Source organism: Rhopilema esculentum, chromosome 4 (assembly GCF_057945365.1).
Source record: "Rhopilema esculentum isolate cy_ngs chromosome 4, ASM5794536v1, whole genome shotgun sequence".
Taxonomy (NCBI): Eukaryota; Metazoa; Cnidaria; class Scyphozoa; order Rhizostomeae; family Rhizostomatidae; genus Rhopilema; species Rhopilema esculentum.
Genome location: NC_142818.1, coordinates 9,469,836 through 9,497,278, shown reverse-complemented (window position 1 = coordinate 9,497,278; position 27,443 = coordinate 9,469,836). Strand labels below are relative to the sequence as shown.

The window sequence follows — 27,443 nt, the reverse complement described above, 5'->3', positions numbered from 1 at the left end:
CCTGGCTGTTGCATATTCAATTAATCCATCGTATAATATAAAAGCATCTTGTGATTTTAGGAGGTTCGCTTATTAATATGAGATCAAATCCAGCCCATAGGGGTACCATATATAGAGTAACGATTTGGTTCCAAAGAGACTTTGGTACGATAGGCTACAGTGTTAGTGTAGAATCTCTCAAGGCTAGCTGTAATGCTGCTCAGTACGACAGTAGAAAATTATACAATACCGTCAATATGAGAAATCAACGGAATTGACTAGGCTCATGATAAATGTATGCTGCTTAGTAAATTGTTGACGGATGTGATGATTTTACGAATTCACGTGAAGAATAAAGAGTAGAAAGAAGTATTGATTACGATCGACGGGAGTCGTTGCTTGTCAGCAGAGGTTAACCATATGACAATCTCGGATCAGTGCATCATACACTATTATTAACTACAATTTACGCGATAAGCCATCCAACCCTATGCTATTTCAATGCTTTTCAGTAGCAGCATTTTTGGATGGAAAAGGCTTTGACAAGCATTTTACACAAAAGACGCTACAAAAGATGAATATCATATTTCGCTGTTTCCTTTTGCTGCTTCTTGCTCAGGTATGTTGTTTAAAATTATGCCAATGAATAACTTTCACCAAAAAATGCGTATGCTGTTGTGCAGCTCACACAGAGTTCAATATACCATATCTAGACTTGTTAACAATTCGATGTTAAGGAGCCGTTGGATCAGGGTTACCAGGAAGGTGAAGTTCCGGAGGCTTTATAGATAGTAAGATCCTAAAAGAACACGTATTCTTTAAATAAAAATACCAAGAATACCTAATCTAGTAGCTGGGAACTTTCGATAACTTTCGATCAAAGATCGAAGATCGAGCTTCGTGGCCATCGAGGGCGAGAGGTGTCGCATGTTGGGCTGTAGTTCTTAAATAGTGATCTTACCCTTCTATTTTTATGACAAAGTAATAGAAGGAGATTTAACTTTGCGAAGAGTTGCAATAATGTACGTTATTCCTAATTGATGAATGAGCTTTTACTATGCAAATGCTCATGGTTCATTCTGGGGGGAATGGTATGGTATTACAGTTAAAAGCCTTAATGCACGTGCTTTTAACTGTTTATAATCTAAAACTGATATTCACCATTGATCTCAATATGATGCCAAAAGTTCTTAACATACGATGCCTACACTTGCGTTCTAGATCTGGTGCATCTAGAGCAGAAAATTAAAGTATGGAATAAAACCTTATTCTCATAATCAACAAACATGCTCTAGTATTGTGCTTAGTAAAAACAGTCTGACTAACCTTTGCAGGTGACAGAGCTAGTGAATGCGTAGGATTTGGCCTCGTTCTCCGCTATCAAATGATTTTTTCAAAGGTCTGACTATACCTTACCGGTTACATAGGTCGTGAATGCGCAGGATTTTGCCTCGTTCTCGCTACCAATCGATATCTTGCACTTCATTTCACAATCCGGAATAGTATACTGATAAGCCTTGATAGTTCAATCGATGCTCAATGCATCTTAAATATTCTGCATCGATGGGTCCTCTTCCTCAGATGGACAATATCCTTCAAAAAGCCTCTGAGAAGTTATTGTTTTGCTCACAACGCTTGAATAACACGCATTTCAGTTAACTTTAAAAGTTTGAGCAACTAAAGGTTATGGCGTTCCGAGACTTAACTGTCAGCTTTACATTACACAAAGTTGCTGACTTTACTGATCTGAAAAATGACTGGATCGAGCTTTTAATTTGACAAGAGTGTCGCAAACCCAAGATATAAGCCCCAGGACAGCCTATGCTAGGAGAGGACCTTCACTGTCACCCTTTCCAATGGTTTTTGAAACTTTGTTGCTTCAAGGGAATAGGAAGCTCGATCCAGTCTTTTTAATATATCAGTGCCTGACATGCACAAGCTAGAATCATGTGGAGGCAGGTGAAAGATGGTCATCCTTCTTCGCTCTGCGTCAGAAGATCGTTCTATAACTTCATTCTTATATCAAACAATTTTTAACACTGATTGAAAATTGAAAGAATAATGCCTTATGAAAGAATGGATTGCTCCATCCGTATTTGTAAACCCAGGAAGAATGCTGCTAGTCAAAAAGCAAGAGCTGTGTCCAAGAAACTTGAAATTCGGACTTATCCCTATTCTTATCCCTAGTCCATATTTGACTGGCTACTGGCATTTGATTCTTGCACAACAAAAAAGGGAGAGTTATGGCAATTCTCCAAAGAAGTTAATGGATAGTTGATATGAAGAAATTAGTACCGTATTGGCTGAGTGCATTTTTGAAAATATAAGAAGATATTTGGCCTGCCAAGAATATAATTTGATAGAATAATTATTCTATCAGATTAGATAGAATCATTTGTAGAATAATTATTCAGAAGTTGAATAAGGTAATGCTTCAGAGGTGGTAAGGATATATGTATCATAAAACGATAAGAAAACTTTATAAGTAGAGTTATCCACAAGAGTTATCTAGAGATATGGAAAAATACTACGTCCTGCTCTTACATAATTATTGAATGCAAAGAAAGATAGGCTTCAAAGTTCTAGAGACAGATATCAAATTCTTAGTATGCTGGGTATCTGGATTGGCCTGCATGATATCATGTAAGGTACAAACAGCAATAAAGAGATAAAAATTAACAGAGACATAATTCAGTAGTGTAGCTAAAGGGAAAAACTTGGATCAAAGGAACAAAAATACAATATATGGATTTTAAAAATTATTATTATCAATTATGAAAATCCGGAGATTGCTAAAAGTTTGACGGAGGAGTAAAGAAACTGTTTGAACTATTTACAACTTTATCATATTATTTTGTGAATTCATTTCATTTTCGAAGGCAAAAATTACCCAGTATGAGACTGTCAATTAATTTGATAATAAATGTTGTGTTGTACGTGTTATACGTCGAAAAAGAACAAAATTTAACGCAATAAAATAACGGTTTTGTATAAGAAATGAATATTTAGTACGTTGTCTCGAGCATAACTTTTCATTCGTACCCAATATTCATTTCTTGCACAAAGTCGTTATTTTATTGCATTAAATTTTGTCAACTAATTTGCCTGTATGAACGATGAAACGAATTACAAAAAAACTGCCAACGCTTCATGGCCAAACTTTGACATTCAATAACTGCCTACGGAATCTTTTGGCACGAAATATTGAGGAAATCAACCCTATCTACGCAGATCTTTAGATCTTCGTGTACAGAACACTGTGAATTCTATTTAGAGCTTCCCAAAAAATTTAAGGCTCTTTAGATATGAGTGACTTTCGCTAGCTTTTGCAATCAGACCAAAAGTCTTAATAGTAGCGTTTAAAAATTTCTAAACCAAGTTTTGTGATTTTTAAAGATATTTGCCTCAATTGAAATTGGTGTGGTTTATAGCGTAGAAGGAAAATGTTTTACATTCTTGCAACTTGAAAATCCACTTCCTTAACACAAAATGATCTTTTGGCCATGCATGGGAAAGTTATTTTGATTTTTGTTTCTTGCTAAGATATCTCTTCAAAGTTTAAACATTATAAACTCATTATTACCCGGCTAGGCTATTTCCTGTGTTGCAAGGAGGTCCAAATGCATAAAAATTTTTCGAAGCTAAGTAAACCAATATACCAACACTGTTTTCACCACTCCTTCAGCACTAGACCTCGGTGTTCAATAGTTTATTCACAATTGACCTCGCAAATAGACGGGTTATTCTCTTTTGTAGAAATTCTATTCACCTTTCATCAACATGGCAACTGTTCTTGATTTGAAAAACCTGCATGGCAGTATTTACACATTTGAAAGAAGTAGCACACTTCAAAGCCTATTTTAAGGAAATTTCGCTCTTGTGTTTAAGGCAAATACGAATTTCTGAATGAAGTTCCGTAAGTTGTGAAGATGTTGCTCAAAGAGGTTCGACAGACTTTAGTCCTTAGTCTTTCGGGAGAGACTAATTCCCTTGCTCTTGCTTAAATTTTACACTGTACTTCCTCCATTACCAAAACTTACAGATTGTGTACTTTCTGGTACATGAGAAGGTCACATTTCTTCGTTTGTATGAAATAAATGATAAAGTTACAGTACGAATAAAGGGCTAGGCCAAGAAAACAGGGGATTCTCGTGAAAGTACTTTTCTTGCAAAAAGTAAGTATAGCAGAGCTAATAATCTTGGTGAATGCCATGTCGTTAGGAACTTCTCGAAATTTGGATAATGAAGCTAATGCTAGGATGATTGTGAATGCATTATAAACATACATACAATGCCTGCCAAAAGTCTTGGAACACTGACATCAATTTCCAAGGTCAAAACCAATCATCCCCCTCTCCCCCACGGAACAATGTTGGTTTACTATCAAACAGGTTAGGATTTTAGGAAGCACTTTCTTTTGCGCTTCTTTTATGATATTTCTCTAAATCATCAACATTGTTTGAGGGGGAAGGGGACAAAAGGAGCAATTTTTTTCATGAAAGGAATGAAAGATATCAAATGCAGAGTAAATTGGTGGGTGTTCCAAGTACTTTTGGCAGGCATTGTAGCTTGAACCTGGTCAGAGTTTTTGAACGGTCAAATAAGTTGAGACTGTTGTACGTATTACAAAATCATTTGAAAGGTCAATTGGTAATAGAGAACGAGACAAAATCATGCGCATTCACGAGCTCTGTCATCAGTTCTTGTTGTTTCTCGTTTTAGACATATTAAAGTCAGTAGCACTGATGGTAACGATTTTCCATGCCAAATTTTTATTAGCAGGTCATATAAAAAAGCTTGCGGATGAAACATTGACCCAGTTCTAATCCATTCCAAAGTCTATCGACTGTGTCGATTCTCAGCAAATTGAGATACAAATAATTACCTATATGAACTTTCCACACTTAAATGCTTATTTTTCCTTCCCAAATTATAAGTTTTTTTTCAAAATGATACCTTCTTCTTGGTTCTTTGATGATTACGTAAGAATTTTTGAGCTTAAATTCTATATAAAGCCTTCATGGTCACTATTGATAAAACGACTTTTAAACAGCAAAATGTACCCAGATCATCTCCGAGTGTTGTTCTAAGAATACTTGACTATGTTTTAGTTATATTCATTGAAAATTTGTGACTACAGAGGCATTGGTAGAAATTCAAAGATAGCAGATATTTTCCCATTGATGATGAAACTCTCTTTCAAATGTCACGAATTTCAAGGCTTTTTACAAAAAGAGATAACTTATGCCAAAATGAGGGTCGCTTGTATCCAAGGACCCCATGTTGCTACTTCTGTAACAATAATGAAACTGTGACAGTAAACGGAGATTAATTGAATATTTTTTAACATTGTGACCAATATTGTGTTACTTTTACCATTATTATGAATACAATTAAAATAGCTTTTAAGCGAGTTTGATTTTATGCATTTCACTCCCTCTCCCTTCCTGTCTCTACACACCCGTCTCTACACATACTCGCACTAGCCATACGTAAAAACAAATGTCTGACCTACACCGATGATTCGTCACTAAACGAAATTAATAAAAGTGAATTAAACTGACTGATTAATGTCTGAGACATTAAGACAACAACAATAGCTCAGCAAACAGGTAACGGATATTCTTAAGTAGGCAATACCTGAGGATTTCTTCATGGGAAGTGCTCAAAAGCGGGTTGAGCTGTGGGAAAGAATGGATTAGGCCGTCTCTTTTTCCCCATTAGCCGACGAGCAAGGGAACATTTCTTTAATACTACAAAATCTAAGCATTGCTTAAGCCAGACTGGAGAGAACAGGGTGGATGACCAAATTAAAGGATTTCGTAATCCCGGAGATTTTCCACCCTATGTACTCCAATCATAAGATAATTTCAACCCTTTTGCAGAAGAAAATACCCTTCATTTTTGGTTACACCTCACTACAAAGTCTACTTAACAATAACGTTAAGCAATATTGCTTTAAATTTCTAACACATCAAGTTTTTAAGAAGAAAAAAATGGATGGTCTTGGCCTTTAGAAACCTTTATTACCTTTGAATGTAGCGAAGTTAAAAGGTCGACAATTAGCAGACTTTGGCTGAAGTGTAGGCCTCAGTTGATCTGAATGAAGCATTTGGGGACTAGCTTTAAATGTCCTTATAACTTCTACATATCAAACATCAAAAGAAATTTATTTCAAAGAAAGTTGACGTGCGCTGAATAGACAAGACGACCAACAAATGAAATAACGAATTGGTTTATTCAACTAAAGAATAATTGAAACGAATTCATGAAGTAATGAAATTAAATTGAACGAGTCTTTCATTTACTATTGCTATTGAGTTACGGTTTATGAATATTGCTATATTATGGAGTTTAGGCCATCCAATATGATATTGATTATGGCTTGAGATCAATGACATCTTCAACGCTGCTAGAACTCAGGTTCTGCCCTGAAGCCAAATGAGAAATGAATGAAGATGGATCCACCATGATAAATCAATGTGGATTATTAACCATTGAAAGGGTAAATCGATAGAAAATTCATAGGAGTAAATTGATCTTACAACCTCTGCGTCTAAATGTTCTTTTGATTAGAAAATGTATGGGCATACAGCTATAGCCGCAAAAGGGACTTTGCAAAGGGCAAACAGTGCAAATGTGGTGAGACTTTATCTCCAATTGAGATGTTCGTCTGCGTCTAAATTTAAAGCTACTAAGAATCATTAAAGCTTTTTGCAAACAAGGTTTTCTCGTTTCAAGACACACGTGAGAGAATTTCTTTCGACTTGAATGATAATTTGTTTAACTCTTCAGTAATTCATTACTCTATTCATTCATTCGTGCCCACCTCTTACATTCGAATGTGCTTATAAAGCATGGAATAAAAATTATCGACTAAGAATGAAAATCATCCTTTCATAAAAAAAAGATAAGTAGGTTACTGCAGCTAAGATCGCCATTAAAGCAGGCAAACCCTAGAGTATTGCAAGTGAGCGAATAACTTGAGTACCAAACTCAGGGAGGGTAGGGCACTATTGAACCTTAAAGTAGCTTGTTGGCTACTTATTCCTTTGTTGACTGAGCAAGAAGCAAATATTCAAAAAACTATTTCTAACTCGTAATATTTTACCCATACTTATGTGTATTCAGGGAGTGCTTACCAAAGGTATTGTTGTACCTCCTGTCATCATTATTGGTTAATGGGACGAAGCATTTTCTCTGATGACCTTTTAACTTTTGTAAACAGAAAGAATGATTATCCATGTGCAGAAAGACATTGCAGTGAATTCTGCTCGTTCTTGTAAAAATGATGCAAATAAAAATCAGATGTTTGCAAAAACGGGGTAGAATGCTGATCACGCCTCCCTTCACGATGAATACTTGTTTCAGTAAATATGTTTAGCAAATTATCTGTCAACGAGGTAACAAACAAGATATTTTCCTCATTCTATCATATCATTGTCGTTAGTGTAAAATCTCTATGGAAGTAGAGAATCAAAGAGTATTCTGTTATCCGCCATTTTTTAACAAACACCTAACTAGACCCATTTTCATATACATTCACACCAATTAAAATTCATCATTCAAATCAAAATTGAATTTGTCATGCTATAGAGTTCTAAAGTGATGACGTCATAAAAATATATTTTTAAAATTTTGTGACGTCATTTGCATTATTGCACTGAAGCAAAAGTTAAACTTCTCGTCCCTGATCAATCGCCATGTCAGTCGTGAATAGAAAATGATATTTACCCAAAGCTCACTCTAGACAGGGTCATAAATTCAAAAAGCCAGTTAATCAGAGATTGGAATAGTTCCAATATTAATTATGTCAGCATATATTACTGAGTACAAGAAATACGGCTGTTGAAAGGACATGATATCGCAAATCCTAAAATTATGGTTACTATTTCATAGAGGGGAGTAAGTTTATACAGACAATAGGTTTCTTGTGAGTATGATTTACGACAATATTTGAAAAGTTGGTTTTTGGTTTTAATTAACTTTTTATTCTCTAGGCGCTAATATTACAGAGAGAAGATAAGGCTTTCTAGCCAGAGGCATCCTTTTATGAGAGAATCTAATAGAAAAAGACGTTCGTCCTTTGGCTTAGATATGAGGATGGCTCAGTGGCTAGGGTCGCTGACTACAGACCCAATGGTCCGTGGCCGAGTCCCAGACATTACTCGAACCTGACATTTCTCTTACTTCCACGAGTGGTACTGATTTAGTACACAAGTGGTAATTAATTTTCACAATTAATCTTTTCTTTCCAGGGGTACTCCTATTAAAGCCTGACACAATTTGAGGGTTATTGTCATAAAACACTACCATTTGAGGGTAATTTTTTAACATTTTAGCTTTGGCCATCACTGACTGGACCCCCTGTTAGGCCATAATGGAAGTAGCCCCCTCCTCGGGCTTTTCTGTATCTTCCAACCTTAATTGGAAATCTCACAATTCTTCTCTTTGAAAAAAAATTCATCTCAAAAACTTGGGTTCCTCTTTATCTCCCATCAACACAACTTTAAACAATTTAGAAGTCCTAAATCTGTTCTTCCTTCATTGCAGTACTCCTCTAAAATTCAGGGTGGTGCTCCTAAATCGTCCATGTACCTCCTCAACAAAGTTTAATTCAAGACTTTCCTCTTAAGTTACTGAAAACCTTGCAAAGTCTTTTATACTTCTGTACAGATTCTACTATGGAAATCGTTCCCAAGAGTACAGAGAGTACATCATTCAAGGTCCGCCAAAACATGTACCTGATACCAAATACTGTGCCAGTCCACACGCTTTCCAAACCAAACAGGGCCTTTTTAACATACTAATTAGGGGGACAATTGCCTCTCTAGCCCCAATGTTTTAGACAATTGGCCACTGCCCTTTTCTATATATAAACAAAGGCTTGCCCACGCAGCTAACTTCCTCTAGAATAGGCTATGGAGCCAAAATTCACCATGTATAACCCACAACTCATCCTTCCTACCCAGATCTAATAAAATTTGAAACGCTCTACCTTCTTGCTAGACTCCTATAACCTGTCTACTTCAAAGCAAAAAACCAACTTGATCTTACCCAATCCCCCACTATTTCCCTTGATGCCCACTTTTTTAAAGAACACTTGGCTCCAGTTTCAGCCTCTTATTTTGAATTGATACTGATGGCGCTGAACTGATTTCGAACTGATTTCGAACTGATTTCGAACTGATTTCGAACTGATTTCGAACTGATTTCGAACTGATTTCGAACTGATTTCGAACTGATTTCGAACTGATTTCGAACTGATTTCGAACTGATTTCGAACTGATTTCGAACTGATTTCGAACTGATTTCGAACTGATTTCGAACTGATTTCGAACTGATTGTATTATAACAAGTTTGTCTAGTTGTTGTTTCTATGAAGTTAGATCCTAGACAAAAATATCGAGTCGTGGTTTCGGCACCTCACCACTGTGTTTCGTGGCTTCTATGAGTTATTTTAGTCATTCGATGCACCGAATCGCTGCACGACAACGTTGTTCAGCGCACTAGTCCCCTTGCTTTTAGACGAGTCGACGCACTGTATTGCACCTATGACGACTTGACGACTCGACGCACAAGTCGACGACTCGACGCACAAGTCGACGACTCGACGCACAAGTCGACGACTCGACGCACAAGTCGACGACTCGACGCACAAGTCGACCACACGCTTCATGCTATCTTTTATCAATACAAAATGTTCTAAAAAAATAGATAAATACAAGAACAATCTTTTGGTGGTACAAAACTTGAAAATGGCTTTGAAAAAGCAAACATTTGAGTAAACTAAAGCTTTTCGACTGACACTCTTCAGAGTTTAAAATGTCAGGACAATGTATGTACCCAGTTGTGGGTAGAAATAGGCCAATCAGAAACGCGAGCACATGACTGTTGAGGTTGCGCAATCAGTGCCGCTTGCCTATAGAGAATTTTAACCAATTGATGAAAACGAAAGTTTTACCTAAGATGAAAACGAAAAAACTGGGCTTGGTCAAACATTGGTTGCAAAAAACCCTATAAACCTGAAATCAACTCTGGTAACCACAATATTTTTTAAGGGGTAAAGAAATGATTTTTGCCGACAAAAAGGGCGTTTCTCACTCTTTAGGGGTGTTGTCAAAAGTTAAATACTCTTATATCTTCAGGCCCACGGACACTGGGGGGAGCAGGGGGGCAATGCCCCCAATAATTTGCGAAAATTGTGCTTGAAGATCTTATAAGCGCAGCTTGATCTGACAGTATTTCATAAGGCAGTTATAGAAAAAGCTATATTTCTATCCATCCCCCCTCCCTTCAACCCAGTTTAGCTGTCTATGGGCCTATATAAGTTGCTTTTATACGTTTCTGTTTAAAAGTTCATATTTAAGTGCCAAATTTTAAAAGTTCAATACTACAGAAATGTTAACACGTTGCAATTGTTGCAAAAAGGTTACAGGGTGTATACAAAAATTGCTTCTTTTGCCTTGAGAGGTTTTTGGGGATGCTGCATCCACTGCCCCCGGGTACATTCACTTTGCTTTGATAAAATTAATCATTGCATCAAAGTATATTGAAATGCACATTCACAATAGTATTTAGACTCGCGTGGAATTTTTTGAAGCTGTTGCTATTTGAAAATTAATCAATGGCTGCAATGACAAGGAACATATTTGCCATATACTGCTTAAAAGTTTTAAAACCGCAATAATGTAACTATTAATCTTACATTCCGGTTGTATCCAAATAATCCTCTTCGACAAGAAAATTACACAACATTATCCGAGAACGATAACATTTATAAAGAGGATTTTCAACAGCCTTTCAACAGCATTACGTCTGGGTCAGACCGGAGCAGCATATCTTGATATCTGAGATGAATGAATGACGTAAATGTGAATAATTAGCTATACAGCACACGGTGTCATGTGATTAGAAAAGAATACCGGGAGCAGCTCATTCATTTTCTATCTTATCAAACTCTACTTGAGCTTATCATTAAAGGGTCTTGAGCAACCGGCATGCTTTGCAATAGCTGTTATTTTACACGAGACAAAATTGGCTGTATTTTGTATTTTCATGCAGTACGATATTATGCCGGTTTTGAAAATATCGTCGCAAAGCATGCCTTTAAGAGCCTTGAAGAAGCTGCTTTCAGCAGAAATGAACTCATAGAACTGAATTTTGAAGGGATTAGGCCACACAGTAACATCGTACCAGGGGCGAAACTGCACTATTTTCATTAGGGGGGTATGAAGCTTAGATGCCCGACAAAAGGGCGTGGCATGCTTGATGAAAGGGCGTGTCATACATGAACTTAATGGCTTGTCATTGGCTTGTCAAGGGAAAAATTAGAAATCACAAACAAAGATTTTGTAAAAAGCTCTCTTGTTTTGCAAAATGTAGGGGGAATGGGTATGCACAGTGTTCATTTTCTTCTCGCATCAAACACACTTTACTTTTCGTCTATACTTTCGCTGTCGATCAATACTTCAGACTTCATCTCGAGGCGAAGATAAACATGTGCCTGTCGAGCTCGAGACGAAAGCGCTGATCAGTGGACAAAAGGCAGAAATGTATATATATGTTGCTGTTCCTAGCCTCGTTTCTGCTTTGTTTTCCCAACTGGGAGGAGATTGAAAAAAAGATGGGGGAAAAACCAAGCTAGGGCAAAAAGTAGCAATAAAAGTGCGATCTAAAGAAAATTTCCAGATTTGTCCAACAGATACACTGGCAGCCATAAATTTGCCCGACAAAATCTGCTTTTTTGAAGATTGGGGGGGGTGCAGCACCCCCCATACCCCCCCAGTAGTTTCGCCCCTGCATCGTACTAACATATCTATGTTATATTATGATATAAAGCGTAATACATACAAATATATAAATTTACATGCAATTAATACTGATTCAGATTTTGACAGAAGTTGAGATTGAAAAATGTGGGTTCTGTCATCATAAGAGCTGCTGTTCATCCAAGGGGAATGAATGCGTTTTGAAACTTTTAGTTGCTCATGATGCAAACAGTAGTTCAGGCCTCAGCAGGGCAATTAATTTTAATTTTAGAGCTGAGTAGTTAAAGCTTTTTATGTATGTTTTATGTTACATCTTGGGACCTAAATATCTTGAGTGCTATTCAGTTTTAACATTTGACAGCATTCAGATATTTCATATTAAGACTCTTTAAGTGACAGGGAACAAGTCCATCTTTATTCACTTCAAAGGCTGTTAACTTTATCTTCCAGGCAGCTGATTGTTCAGGAAAACTGAAACTTAAAATGAAAACGTTCAATAACCCACATCACAAATTAAATGATGGTTGGTGTTGCGATAGCATGGGCAGTTCGTGTAACGACCCTTGTGACAACTATTTCAAGATATGCCTAACAAGTCCATCATCAGGACGTAGATGCGACATCGGTAAAACGGAGACAGGCGAGCTTGGAAAGGACAGTATTTCGTTTAAAAGCAAACTTGGGAAGTTTTCAAATCCACTTGTATACAGCTTTACCAAATGGGAGGTACGTGCACAGCAGATTAGGTTGCTTATAATCTTTTAAAGCGTGAACCTCTTTCATTCTGAGCCAGCTTCGTTGGAGATTTACTTGACTTTTGAAAACGGTCAAGATGAACCATGCAGAAATTCAAAGTGTTTTCCTAACATTATTTCAATAACAACAAGAATAGATAATTATACAGAAATAGAGAGGCCTTTTTTTAAACAGCGATTAGTCTTATTAAATCAAAGGATGATCAAAATAGACAATTTTTAGCAGAATATGGCTCCTAAAGTACAGAAGAGATAAAAACTCTGAATAAATCAAATCACTTTCCTTTTGCAACGACTTCACGATAAATAATAAAAGCCTGGTTCTCCTGGAGATTATGCAGTTTAAAAACACTTTCAGGCAACATTTTATCAAGGAGTCCTATGATTTTGCTCAGGAATCTTTCACGTTATCAGTTGAAGTATGGGACAAAGATGGCGGTATTTTCACAAGAGAAGATGATTTGACAGCCAGATTTGACCATAATGTTGTTGCAGCAGTAGGACGAGATGAAGCATCCTCTGCTTGGAAATCTGTTTCTCTGAAACATCCACATTCGAGATTAGATGTCGAAGTCAGGTAATTCAAATTAAACTTCATTGGCAGCAAGGAAAGATTGCTAGGGCAGGCCCCTTTTTGCCAGAAGTCATGAATCCATAAATTCTTTACGCTATTTTCTTTTAATTTTGGGGTGTTTATCCAAGTCCTTTAAAATTTCAAACTAATATATCTTTCATTGCTCAGAAATTTTTCAGCCTTCAGATAGAATTTGTGATGGTCTTCAAAGCCTACTTTGCATCAGGGACTCCGGAGCACAATTTTTTTTGGAGGGGGGGGGGGCTCTTTACCAATTGTAAAGACTAATTTTGATGGTAGTTCTTCCGCCATTATATTTGATGCCACAACTTTTATGTCGTACTTGGTCAAAATAATGTGGGAGCTACAGCCCCATCCCCCCACGACCAGGCTCCCCCCGTCCAGGCTCCGGCATGTCTTCTTTGCATGTTACACTTAAACCACCTTACAAATGTTTTTGAAATATAATGCTTTCAGTTTATTGCAGCCATATTTCATTGTGTGCAGCATTAATAAGACAGTTTTTGTTTTTTATGAGCTGTTTCAGGAGATGTTTCATGAGACGGGCTATAATAATTGTGTCAGTGATTTTGGCTAACCCTTATTCTTCTTCACCCTACCTAGAGTTTTCTGTAATTCTGGGTTTCTAATACCATCTTGCCAAGAGCACTGCACGTTCACGAATAATAGCAAAGGCCATTACAGATGTGATTTTGTAAATGGTACGAAGATCTGCCTTGACGGATGGTATGGTGACAAATGCTTACAGAAAAGAAAATCCTGCAATCCTCGAGACGATGTATTTGGTCACTACAGCTGTCATCCAATCACGGGGGACATAGTTTGTCTTGCTGGATGGAAAAATGTAACGGCTAAATGTTTGGAAGGTATGAAGGAGCTATATGGGTTTTCCCTTTCATCAGCCCTTAGGAGATCAGCAAATATATGCCGAGTATTTAACCATAAAATGTTTAACAAAGTACGACCCTCCAATATACAAAAAAAGTATAAAGTTGAAGAGGAAGGATTTATTCAAACTGTTACCATGTCTGTTGCAAAGCAACGGCATTTCAGGTATATCATTGTCCAGAAATATGTCCTCCTTTCCTTCGGATAATATCACCAAGCTCTAATTTTTGGCTGGTTTTGGGATTGGGAGAGAGACATGGAAAGCTTTCCAAGTTAGATGGAAAAGGGGGGGAAGGCAATATTACACAAAAAGGGCATTATTTCAAATAAGTTGCTTTTTAGAAAAGAGAATTTGGCCAAAGGTTAGGAGCACGTGACCCTGGTGCACCCCTGGGTTCTACATCCTGAGGGCGGCAGTTAAGTTTCTAGTGTTGCTATTTGCCATCTTTGTGGAGTTTCCCCATTGTTTAGCTTCGAACGATGTTTTATTACTTCAAGCTTTTGTTACCTAGACTATCTGGCCGTGATACTTACATATACCAAAATTATGACATAACAATAGTCATGCTTCGAAAGCTGGTTATAAAGATATAAAGATGCAGCTATCATGATCTTGAGTAAAAATCATGGAAGCGTAACTATATAGATGATATTCTTGTAAAAAACCAACTTCTATTCCTTTTCACTAAAATAATTCCTCAGATATCTATCAATGTTGTTCAGCGTGTTGGACGTCGATAGATGATGGCCAAAATTTAATTTATTTAAATGACGAATTTGTACATTTGAAACCAATATATTCATCTAGTTTGAGGTTCCATTCTCTTGTTATTTAACGTGAATAAAACTACAAGCTTGTCTCATCTTTTTTTCAAAAGAAATCGACGAATGCCAAAGCAACCCATGCTTAAACAGAGGGATTTGCAATGATTTTATAAATAACTTCAATTGTTCCTGCAAACCAGGGTATACAGGAAGAAGATGCGAGACCGGTATATGACTAAAGCCATTTTCTACCTTTTCGCTGTAATTTTTTAAATACAATTTGCTATACAAGCTGCCTGTAACAGCTGCATTGTCCAACAAACAACTACTTCAAAGCTTCAAACATATACATATGATTACAAGCACTGTTTTCATTGCAGCATATTTTTAGCAAAATTCATGGTTATATTTTGCCTGTTTTGTATGAATATGAACACTGGATATACACTGGAGTCGTAAAAATATGGAAACGGTAGGTCAAAATGGCGGCTCACAGTGACCACGAGCCTAAGCCAACCAATTTCAAAATCAGAATTATGAGGCGAAGAGACTTGGAAACGATAGGTTGTGGCGGGAAAATGCATTCGCCATTCCTTCGACTATCGGTTTTAAGGAAATTTAATGATCGGTTTACTGTTTTGAGGGGAAAAATTCAGCAAAACTTTGAAGCACTGCTTCAAAACAATTCTGTAAAAGATTCTCTGATTATTCATGAAAGATGACCACGAAGTGTCACTTTATTGAAGAAACGTGAACGAAAAATGTTGAAATTCGAAGCAAACTGCTTGAAGCTTCTTTCTCGCGAAAAATTATAGCTGAGAAAGTGATGTTAGCAGTGCACTTTAAATTTAAAGTTTCAATACTGACACAAGATGAGTTGCTCTACATTTGATGTTAATGACTTGTTCATCTTAAATTCTGATTTACTCATTACCTAAGCACACGAAAATAAAAAAATTAAAGCAAAACGTTCAATGTTTATTTTGCTTTTAAATTAATGGAAAGAATAATTTACACCCAAAGCGTTTATGTTATTTAGCAAGAAAACTATTTTGATCACTAAATGACAGCTTCAGAAATTGTTCAAAAGATCTCACTTTTAATAACTTAAAGCCTAATATCTCAGCCAAAATAATCTTCTCGGTAATTTATTTAAAGTCAGAACAAAGGTGCACGTATTAAGTTTCAAGTTTAATTAAATTATCTTATGCTTATTAAGTTTCGTCTGTACTTTGAGGCAATTTTTTATGAATCCTTCGAAAATATTTTCCAGAAATTTTCTAAAGCACCGGTCCAATGTTTCCCTGACTTTTCACCCACAAAAAAGTAAGGTAATCTTTCAAATTTATTTCGATTCAAAATCCATTGGAATTACGCAAAAATTTCGCGGCGAAAGCGTTCGTTACAAAAACCCCTTAGCACTGAACTTCTGCTTGAAAAACCTGTCGGCTCAGGCCTTTGGCTTCTGTGAGCCACCATTTTTAGCACCATTTCCATACTTTTGTGACCCCAGTGTAGAACTATGCTAAATGCTCCCAATATTTTTAGCAAACTTTTGACTGAACTTACTTCCCTGTTGTGTCGCCCATGAAGGTAACAAATGCAATTTTCATGTAACGGATAGTCTCTCCGGAGGCGTTTGTTCGAGCCCCACCCCTGTCACCTCATGGACTGATTTTTTATATAACATCACATGACTCGTTACATTAACAATGTTGCAGTTCTTTATACTCCCAATACATTTTTTAAATATTTCATCTGATGTGAATCCAGCCACTTTTTTTCAGATATCAATGAATGTTTAAGCAACCCTTGCAAATTCGGCAGTTGTCAGCAGCCAACACCAAACAACTATACATGTCAGTGCTATGCTGGCTACGAAGGAAAGCATTGCGAAGCAGGTAAAACGATACCTCAACCAAAGCTATTACGATACAAGAGTTTGAAAGAATCTCTTAGAAGCGAAAATGATATGAAAAATCTGCGAAAATGCTTAATTTCATTTAAGTTTACACGAAAAGAGGCTTGATCCTAATCGATAACTAATACGAAGTTGTGCATTTTTGTGCTAGCCTAAGGAGTTTCAGCGCTCTTAAGGCACTCTGTTATTTCTATTGATCATTTTACGGCTCAATTATGCTGAAGTCAAAAGAAGTTTTAATATTATTAAAATCATATTTCTAAATCAAATGTTTTCAAACAAATTGAAAACAGAAAATTTCAACATCATATGTGTGGAGGCTACAGAAGTTTTCAATGAAAATATCTGAAGTGCAAATCGCATGTCTCAACCCCCTTGAAATAGTTTAACTTTACTTTGGAAAGAAAGAAATGAAAATCTTTTTCACCACAGATATAAATGAATGCAAAAGCAACCCATGCGGTAATGGAAGTTGCTTTGACCTTGTCAGTAACTACAAATGTGTATGCAATGCTGGTTACACAGGTTCTTCGTGTGAACACGGTGAGTGTAGCTTAAATTATGTTCCTCTTCTTTTTTCAAACTCAATTTCTAACGATTAGTGCTTTGATTTAAAGTTAATATGTAGTTGATATTTCATCATAGGCAGGAAACCTAACTCGATTCTTGGATCTACTGAAACAACATGGCCAATTTTACCAGCTATCGATTACAATTGTAAGGAAAGAACAACCAAAGTGACAAGACACATACATAGGAGTCAGGGGACTGCCCCTTAATTTGGAATGAATTCTACTTGGTTTCGTGAATGTTATTCACGTGATTCACATCGTTTCCTCACCTTCTGGCCCTTCCCGCTAAGTCAATCAATCAAATACCTTGCAGGGACATTCGAGGATTTATGTACTGTCACAGTAAAAGATTATAATAAAACATGTTGATTGGACAGCTAATAAGACTTTCTACCGGTAGCTGTTTCGCAATTCTCATTAGGCCCTGTATATTTGTGAAGGTTCTCGATCCCAATTAAGTCTCTGTTTCTACATTTGATCCTATAAAGTAATACTTTGATTCTTTTTGAAGCCTTGCTCGATCTTCACAAAAACTTTCTTTCTTTCTTGACCTACTGTTCTCTCATAAAATTGTGCTTGATTTGATACTGCTTCGAAATGTTTTACGTAGGCGTAAAACTCAAAATTGAAATACACAGGGTTACCCAACCTTCTTTGGAAACTCCTTTCATCCACATTTGCCTAGAGCATCGTTGCAGCCATTATTGCGTCACTTTGAAACATAATTTTCAGTCTCCTTTAATTGAACAAACGAAATACACCTTTAGGATAGCAGGTATGACGTGTAACTAGTATGTAACCTTTTCACAAAGCTGATCGAAAAAGTAATGATGAAATAAAGGATAGGTTCTTTTAGTGATAAGATCTTTTGATTAAATGTTTTGATCAACAGATATCAAAGAGTGCCTGTCATCCCCGTGCAAGAACAATGCCACGTGCATCGATCAGGTTGCTGCGTATAAATGCAAGTGTTTAGTTGGATTCACAGGAAGAAACTGTGAGACTGAAATCAGGAAAGGTTAGTAACACTGAAAAGACTTTCACGATTGACAATTGTTATTTGTTGCTGTGTATTTTACGTCTATATGCAAAGAAGTAACTGATCCTGTCTCTATTCTAAGTTGGAATAAACTATTTCTTGACGATTCACAGAAGCTTTTGGGCTGGCAAAAATTAGATCGAAATAGTTTTAGTACATTTACGAACGATGACGAAGTTTTAGTTAACTGATCCGCCGGCTTCCCCATTACTGTTACACCACTCCACACAGTGGCGGATTTAGGGGGGCAACTAGGGGCAGTCTCGCTTTTTGGAAATGGTTTGGCACAATTATTGTGAAAAGTCTGGCGCCACTTTTTGGAAATGGTTAGGTACAATTATTGTGAAAAGTCTGGCGCCACTTTTTGGAAATGGTTTGGCACAATTATTGTGAAAATTCCTTTGGAACGTGAATAGAGAGCCTTCTGTCAGTAGTTAGGGCCTGTAATTGTTGTGTCTAGCGTACTCTCATGACCAATTTCTGAAAATTTTTCAGCTTTCAAATTTGTTCTGGATCCGCGCCTGACTCCACTTCTTTCCAGCCTTACATAAATGTTCCTTTTGTTGAATAGATATATTTCTTGTTGGATTGTTGATAAGCTTCTGTGTAAAAGACTAACCAACCAAGTTGAAACGAGAAAAATGAACAACATTTTAATTGGAACAGTAGGGTAAACCTAGCACGGCCGTAACAAGACGGAGAGAAGGCCCCATTTCCCCCATTCTAAGTTCCATGAAACGACAGTGTTTCAATTCCATCCAACAACTCTTTTTCAAATCCTTATAAGTGAATACATATATTATTGATTTAGGTGGGCACACCAGCTCTGCAGATTCGCATCCTACCACAGCAGTCAAAGTTAAAAAGACAAAAAGCATCGCAGCTTCAAGCTTCACATCTAAAGTGTTACAATCAAGCTGGCAAATAATAAAAACAAGAAACCTCGCTTCAACTAAACGCAAAACTGAAACAGAGGCTTTTCACAAATCAATGATTATTAGCAGAATTGACACCACCGTTCGGCCTAAGGGCTCGGTATTATTTTCAAGTAGCACAGTTCATCAGAGCAGTATAACCAAAGGTGTTGACAGAACAAGTTCATCTTTGGAAGGCTCTTCAATCAGCTTGCGGGCAACCTTCTCGAAAGCCTTTAAAAGTGAGAGTAAAAGAAGATCAGCAATGACAACAGCATTTATATCTTCAGCGAGTCATTTTACAGAACAACAAAGCTCAGCTTTCTCGTTAAACAAAAATATCAGTATCCAAAAAACAAGCTCGTTAAATGAAAATATCAACATTCAAAAAACAACCTCAGTGACCTTTGATAACACTGCAGTTTCGAAAACACCTTCGAATTTGACAAGCAACTTTATCTTTGAAGTAAAAGCTACGGCGTCTGGAATCCCTATTGCAGTGACGTCATCCACTTCCTTAGAACACAGGCCGCAAATGATGGAAGAAATTCAATATAAGCTTGAACTGAAAGGAGATATTGCCAAAGTACGTTGCGCAATAGTATTACAACGTTAGAATCTTTCCTTTCCCCTACCTTAGTAAACCAATTGTGTACATTCTAGCATTTTGATTAACACTTCTTTTATTGAATTATATGTTCTGAAGAGGAACAGAGAAGAGGTCTACCTAACGCGTTCAGTTTTCTTTCCCTGTATCAATCACTATTCACAAGTAGTAGTGTATCTAATGGAGGAGTGTACTGGAATTCACACCCAACCCACCTCCTCATTTTCTTGACTTGATTAGCAAAATAATTATCGGTAGTATCGCCTAGAGCTGAGTAAGAAAGCAGACGAGCATTCTGAGTAAGGGTGGTGAAGTATTGTCCTCGCTCAAATCTTTGGTGGTAGATATTCTCGCTCCCATCCTAAACTGAGGAAATGGTAGACCACTGATTCCTGCAAGACTTATGCATAGTTGTTTCAGTATTTTCAGCCTCAACTTTGCTCTTTTTCAGTGGAACAGAGAAAACCAAGAAGTCTTCAAGAATGTAGTTTGCAAGGCAGCCGTTGAATCATGCAAATATGACGGTGGTTGTGCGCGGGCTGATTCACGGTAGGTTTCACTGTAGGTCTATTAAGCATCAGCCCTAGCCTGACACCAGAAGCTGAGCAGTGTGATGTGCCTTAGAAATTTCATCATAGAGAATACCTTTGATTCCCTCTATTCAACTCAGGTATCTAATGAAGTATCTGCTACCCAAAAACACCTGGAAGTCACCTTTTGGTGATAAGAATGATTTACAATTTTCTGGCCATGCAAAGAAGCTTCTGTTTATCAGAGAGGTACATTTAAATTAAGAATGCCCCTAATATCTTTCCAGGTTTCCATCTTTCTTCACTGAAGCTAATCAAGAAAAAGACGGCTCTTTTATCACGGTTATGAAGCTCTTATTGAACAACACATTGCCTCACGAAAGGAAAGGTAATTCGAAACTTTTATTGAATGCATTTGCATGCTAATGTTTTAAATGCAGACGAAGAATTGATGAGCATCGTTGTGCAATAGATATGGTTCATGTTCAGTTTCTTTCGTTTAATTTGATATTACTTATAAGTATTTTGAGTTGATACTACAGATATTATGCATAATGCAATATAGACAGGGAATTTTATAGAAAAAACTAGCAAACTGCCTAACCTCAAATTTTATTTCACATTCTTACTAAATCGACCATGGAGATTCCAAATCCAAGATGGGCCAAAAAAAATTATCACCGGAAGTTACTGTTTTTGATGACGTCATCAAAAAAATGATAAAAAACTTTAAAAATCGGCCAAGGACTCGAACTCAATTTTTTTTCCATTTTTGCACTAAATTAACTATGCAGATTTCAAATATGAGATGAAATGAAAAATATCTCGAACGGAAGTCAAATTTTGTGATGACGTCATCAACTTGGAGAAAATTCACTTTGAACCTTTTTAATTGTTTTCTCGCAACTATCATTGTCAAATATGTTCCATATTCGAATTGCACACATTCAGTGCTTTTAAAAGATGTATTGAATTTCTATTATACTTACCTTTAAACGTTCTTTCATGACGTCATCATCATTTTATGACGTCATCGCCTTTTAAAGGTAATTGAATAACGCGTGAAAGGATGCCTAAAAATCTTTAGCTAGTTAAAAAAGTCATTCAAATTAAAATTTCGTTGTATAGAAAATGATATGGATCCATTCATCCTTCATCACTCTCTCCTTTGCTGGAACTCCTGAAGAAAATGTAGTTCCACTCATCATCGTCTGCTTTAAGCTGATCACCTCACCATAATTTTTCCCATGGCCTAGTCCTCATTGGTTACGGAATTTTCTTCGATTTCATCACTAGAGCGCTGCAGATCTTGCAGTTTTTTAGCGGAGAGTGTGCGGGGCCCTGCACAAGATGAACATAATTTGTGTGAAAAAAATTTTGGAATTATTTTGTTGACTCCAGTATTTTCTGCAGATATTCACAGCTTTTTTAACGTTGACGATCGGATATTTTTGTCTTCAAGCCGTTAAGAAACGTTTTTCTCTATATATCCTCTCCGTGCCATTTCTTATTTATTTATCAAATGTATGTTCAAAATTAGAATATGTAAAGAAATTTTTTTCCTATAAACCACACTAATACCACCTGTGGGCCAGATCATTCTTTCCATCGTATGTCTAACGAAAGCTTAAAGGCAATTTCTCTTACAATCTTCTTTTGATAATGTAACCAGTAGTAAATGCTTGTGTCAACCAGTATAGATCTGGTTGTAGAGCTTCTGATCATCTGTTTTTCATTGCCTTGCGAATTCTTACTCTTATCTGCACAAGTGTTTCGTCACATTTTCCTTTGTATGATTATTTTTGCACAAATTTTATCGCTTTCGTGAGAATGTCTTTGCAGATTTCCTGTCTCATCGTAACTCTCTCGAGCAATTTTCCCTTTCCAGAACACTCCTAAAGCTTTTTAAAATGTTAGCTTTCCTTACAACAACATTACCGGTGTTGTTTCGCAGCCAATAACTGCATGAACAGCCGGTAGATTTTTGGAACTATCTAAACCCAGGTAAGATACGACGTTCCAAAATTAACGTACTTCTCGTTGTCAATCTTTAAGGAATATTTCCTTGAAGGCTTTTCACACAATAAGCAGTAATTTTCACACATTAGTGTCCTTTCGACAACTAATAAATTTTATCGATGAGGAAAGAATGGAATATCAAGTGGATGTCAGCCTCTTCATAGCTGCAATTAAGCAAGTATGTCGTGGAATCTTTGATTATCTTTAAGGTTTGTTATTTATTGGTAAACACGAGTGCTTTCAAAATTAACTGCATTTTCTTCTGGAGTTCCAGCAAAGGAGACAGTGATGAAGGATGAATGGATCCATATCATTTTCTATATAACGAAATTTTAATTTGAATGACTTTTTTAACTAGCTAAAGATTTTTAGGCATCCTTTCACGCGTTATTCAATTACCTTTAAAAGGCGATGACGTCATAAAATGATGATGACGTCATGAAAGAACGTTTAAAAGTAAGTATAATAGAAATTCAATACATCTTTTAAAAGCACTGAATGTGTGCAATTCGAATATGGAACATATTTGACAATGATAGTTGTGAGAAAACAATTAAAAAGGTTCAAAGTGAATTTTCTCCAAGTTGATGACGTCATCACAAAATTTGACTTCCGTTCGAGATATTTTTCATTTCATCTCAGATTTGAAATCTGCATAGTTAATTTAGTGCAAAAATGGAAAAAAAATTGAGTTCGAGTCCTTGGCCGATTTTTAAAGATTTTTTATCATTTTTTTGATGACGTCATCAAAAACAGTAACTTCCGGTGATAATTTTTTTTGGCCCATCTTGGATTTGGAATCTCCATGGTCGATTTAGTAAGAATGTGAAATAAAATTTGAGGTTAGGCAGTTTGCTAGTTTTTTCTACAAAATTCCCTGTCTAATACCTATACGTTAACAAGCACTTTATAACAAATCAGTTAAAGTGCCGTATTATGCATTAGTATCATGTATCAAGCATTTATCGATATTCAATATTCATTGACTGAATCCCCATGATTCAAAAGAAGATTGAGAGAGCAAGAGGTTGAGCATAACAGCAGCTTGTCTTTCTCTTGAGCCTATGAGAAGATCACCATCGACTCTTCAAACAACATATATCTTCCATAACAATTCTCTTTTCTTTGCGTATGTGGCAAGATTACCATTGACCCTCTAAATGTTTCCACTATTTATAAAGTGATAAGAACTTTAAAAGAAGTGTTACTTATCTAAAACGGTTTATGACTGCCTAGCATATCTTTGTTATCTGTGTTAAAGGAAGTTTTGAATGAAATGAAGTTTTCTTTTTTATAAGATGCAACTCAATGCCTACAGATGTCATTGCACAAATCCACAGCAAACATTGAAGCAGTGCTGCCATTTGCAATCAAAAGTGTTCATTTAGTAGGTGTAGTTTCATCGACAAGATATGACGCAACAAAGGGCCCTCTTTACAGTTCAATGGCAGTTGTCAAGTCAGGAAAGAAAAACTCATCGGCCTTTGGAAGTGACAAAAGCAAGCTGATTGCTATGTTAATTGCGGGGCATTTCTTTGCTATAGTAGGGCTCTCCTACGCTGTACACTGGTTGCGAAAACGAAGGTAGGGTATAGGCCTACTTTTTTACAGAGGCATCCACTCACTCAGATAGTATGCCTTGTACTGACGTCAGGTTATTGCAAAGGCTCTTTAACAGTGGGGAAGGGGAGTGTCTCAATCACTTAAAGAACACCTGCTGTACGTCCTTACAGTAAAAACTAGAGGGGCTGCACAACATTATGCCTATGTCAAAACACAGCGAGGAGCAGTTTTGCATACGAGATATGAAGCAGATTACAACCAAAGTGGATGCGGTCTTCAAACTGGTGTCGCATCAAATATCTCTTGCAGAAAATTAATCAGTTGATGCTCAGTACATAAATTTTCGGTAGATAAAACACTTCCGCTTGTTCTGCTTGGTGGTAGAAAGCGCAGTAGCCTAAAAAGGGTGGTTTTCAATATTTACTGAACTCAAACTGCTGTGGGAATGGCCACCAATGCAATGCAACAATCTGCTATGAAATACTGCCTCCCTCACAATTATGGGCAAAAGATAATTTTTTCTTCATAGTGCCTAAATTTTTCTTCAGACAGCGTGAATAAGGTCATTTTGTCGCTAGTTTTGGTCGGTCATAAATCATCTGTCATTTTGTCAAGATTTATCAACTGTTGTATTGTTTAAAAATTGACTTATTTTTAGACTCTTTAAATGTACTAAGGCTTTGTGCGGCAATTGCAAGATCAATTAATGTCAATCAATGTTTTATTGTCTTTGCTTTATTGATTTGCAGTGCATTAATGCGAGTTGACCAGTCACCCATCTTTGCTCGCGAGAAGGCATTTATCGGTGACCCAGTCTCCAAATTAAAGCAGAAGAGCGGGAGCGGAATGAACAAAAAAATCAAAGTACGAAGCTACAGCAACGCCAAAGAAGAATTCACGGAGAGGGAAAAACATCTAAAAAGACCGTTAAAACTCGAGAAACTAAACAAACAGCCGCTCATTGACGATGAAGAGAATTATCTCGAGACCCTGTACATCTAGAAATCTGGTAGCCTCACCCTATGGAAGTAACTTATTTACGCTTACACCCTTGATGCTCGGTCCAACTTTTCTTCGCAATGGACGTCTTGATGTAAAGGAAAGAAGAAATGCATCAAACACTAGGGACAGTCCCATGTTGGGATTTACAGGGAAGTGGGTTCTTGTTCGGGACAAGTCTGTAAAATCATTACAGTCTTTTAAAAATTGTTAAAATTTTCATTTGTGAACAAATAGATAGGTAGAATTTCAATAGGTCGATTTTCACTACTTTTGGTGACAGGTTTAAATCTTTGTGAAGCATTAGTAATTAGCAAGTATCAAATGTGAATAATATATATAATGTTTATAGTGAAATTGTAAGCCTTTTAGAGCAGGGATCTTTTTATTACAAGAAGGCTGAATAAATGCCAAATTTTCTTTTCAAATTTTTTTCTAATATGCCGGATTTAAGCTTTTAAAAGACCAGATCAAGATACTATATACCATCTAGATATTAATATTCTAGATTGATGCATATTAATTTGCTTGATTGATAAAATGATTCTCATCAAAGACCTTTTTGATGTTTTGGTGATAAGCATTCCATATTTGTGATAGAGCCACTAAAGTTAAATACCATTTAAAGATACTTGGCAGAAGAAAACGCTAGCGCCAGTATGAGTGAGAGAAAACGCTAGCGCCAAAGCGGGGTCTTGCAGGGCCCATCTAGCCCGAAGTGCCTTTATCAGTGAAAGAAATTTCAACAGTAATGTTAATTTCAAACACTGTATGAAGTAGGGGCTCCGACACAAGTTGTAAAGTGAGAGAAAGATCATTACCTAGGATTTTGAATAAGATTGTCTGTTTAGCTGAATGTGAGGGCTCGGGGGTAACTAAGCCTAGTTTTGCACAGGGACGTGCCATTTTGGCTCAAACTTCTAAATTTGGACCCATTATTCCGCACATGTCTGAAAAATGTGATCCTTAACTCCGCAAACATGATGAAAACTATACCCTTAATTTCGCAAGGCAAATAACGTTTCCAAAATGAAACAAAACCAAGAAACAAATTTTGCTTGTCCTTTACCCCAAAATCTAAATATTGCACATATTTCATACTTTCATTTCTAACTTGACATTCATTTTGTTAATGTTAAGTCTACCTGCTAATAATTTCACGCTATTTTTCCAAAATAAAGCCCATGATTCTTCATGTTTCATCGGATGGTACCCACCCATAACTCCGCACATATTTTATAAACTGATACCGGTAAGTCTGCACATTTCAGGGAAAAGAAATACCCCTAAATAACTTCACGTCCCCTTACCTTGAAAGGTACCTCCTCCCCTGAGTGTGAGGGATAAACAGAAATATTTTATGTGGAATTCAAATGAAATGGAAGGTGTGGCAAACTAAATTGAAAAGTGATGATTGCACAAATATATTAAAATATGAATACTGGCAATCAATGTTAAAGAGTGGTTTCCTGGTGCTCTTGGTTTCATCGCTTGGTAACAGTTTTCCCGCGGCTTACTCTTGGATCCCCGTTGCTCCTTTTCTTTAATTAAACCTTACATTTTCACTTTGCTTTCTATAGTAAGCAGGAAAAGGTCAGGTACAGCAGTAGACATTAAACAGGCTGGAGAATGAAGTGAAACGAAGATCCACCAATATAATAATTTAAGGTACAATCAGCTCTACAGTGCTCCTTTACTTAGTGTCTGTCGAGCACACCAATCTCTATGAGCACACCTCATATTAGCAGCGACGTCATAATTTCTAGCAAAGCATTCTTGTGAATGTTAGTTTTTCAGTAAATGCTTAACACGAGCCGTTTAAGTGAAGTAATAAAGGGGCAATATACGCCATTTTAGTTTTTAGCTAGAGGTAATCTGCGAAAGAATGCCTATCAGCGATCCAATGGCCTACGATCCATGTGAAAACCTCAAATCTCTGCGAAGGTGGGCGGTATTGGCAGCTTAGTAAGCCAATGTAAGAAAGCAAATATTTGAGTCTCTTAGCACAGATTTTAAATAGTCTGGAGAATTAGTGAAAGCTTCAGTTCAATAGCTGGTGCAGAAATGAATGAAAGGTTAAGTATTTGGCAATAAAATAAAGAGCGGCTACAATGAAGGACTTCCTATATGAATTACACAGTATCGAAATTTGCCGATGAAGAGCAAATAAAGGTTTTATATGAAACTTATGAATGAAGAAATATTCTTGCTAAGTCATTATCTAAAGACCGAAATCCAAAGAGTTGGTCAGTGCATATATATTTAATACCTGTGTCTCTCCTTTGGATTTTCAGTCCAAGGGTCGTTATTTAGACGATGTAAGATAAAACCATTTGCAGGGGCAGGTTTTGGCGAATAGTTGGGAATAGTCTGCTTTGTTTTAGAGTGGCAGCGTGATGCATCATTAAAATCACTATTTAAAATTTTACAAAATGACCAGAAAGAGCACCGCAAAATGCCCCTAATGATGCAATATCAGTTAAATCTATCGCACGTTAAGCTACTTTTTAAGGGAGGTATGCTCGT

The 27,443-nt window shown here is 36.7% G+C and overlaps 1 protein-coding gene and 1 long non-coding RNA gene across 3 annotated transcripts in view; one reads left to right on the top strand and one right to left on the bottom strand.

Annotated features, from left to right (window-relative positions):
* LOC135691257 (uncharacterized) overlaps positions 1 to 27,443 on the bottom strand; it is a 46,398-nt gene that overhangs the window by 10,032 nt on the left and 8,923 nt on the right. The gene's annotated exons all lie outside the window — the stretch shown is intronic.
* Positions 155 to 25,524, top strand: LOC135691248 (uncharacterized). 2 transcript variants are annotated; one of them, XM_065209059.2, is made up of 13 exons: positions 155 to 598; positions 12,201 to 12,476; positions 12,901 to 13,082; positions 13,704 to 13,966; positions 14,867 to 14,980; positions 16,541 to 16,654; positions 17,107 to 17,217; positions 18,139 to 18,264; positions 19,097 to 19,785; positions 20,258 to 20,355; positions 20,624 to 20,724; positions 23,654 to 23,939; positions 24,668 to 25,326. In XM_065209059.2, the coding sequence occupies exons 1-13, from the start codon at positions 470 to 472 to the stop codon at positions 24,918 to 24,920; spliced, it is 2,742 nt and encodes a 913-aa protein (XP_065065131.2). In that variant the 5' UTR covers positions 155 to 469; the 3' UTR covers positions 24,921 to 25,326. The 2 variants fall into 2 exon arrangements, with proteins under 2 accessions (XP_065065131.2, XP_088971275.1); XM_089115149.1 differs by lacking the exon at positions 155 to 598 and having other exon boundaries at positions 12,455 to 12,476; positions 12,920 to 13,082; positions 24,668 to 25,524.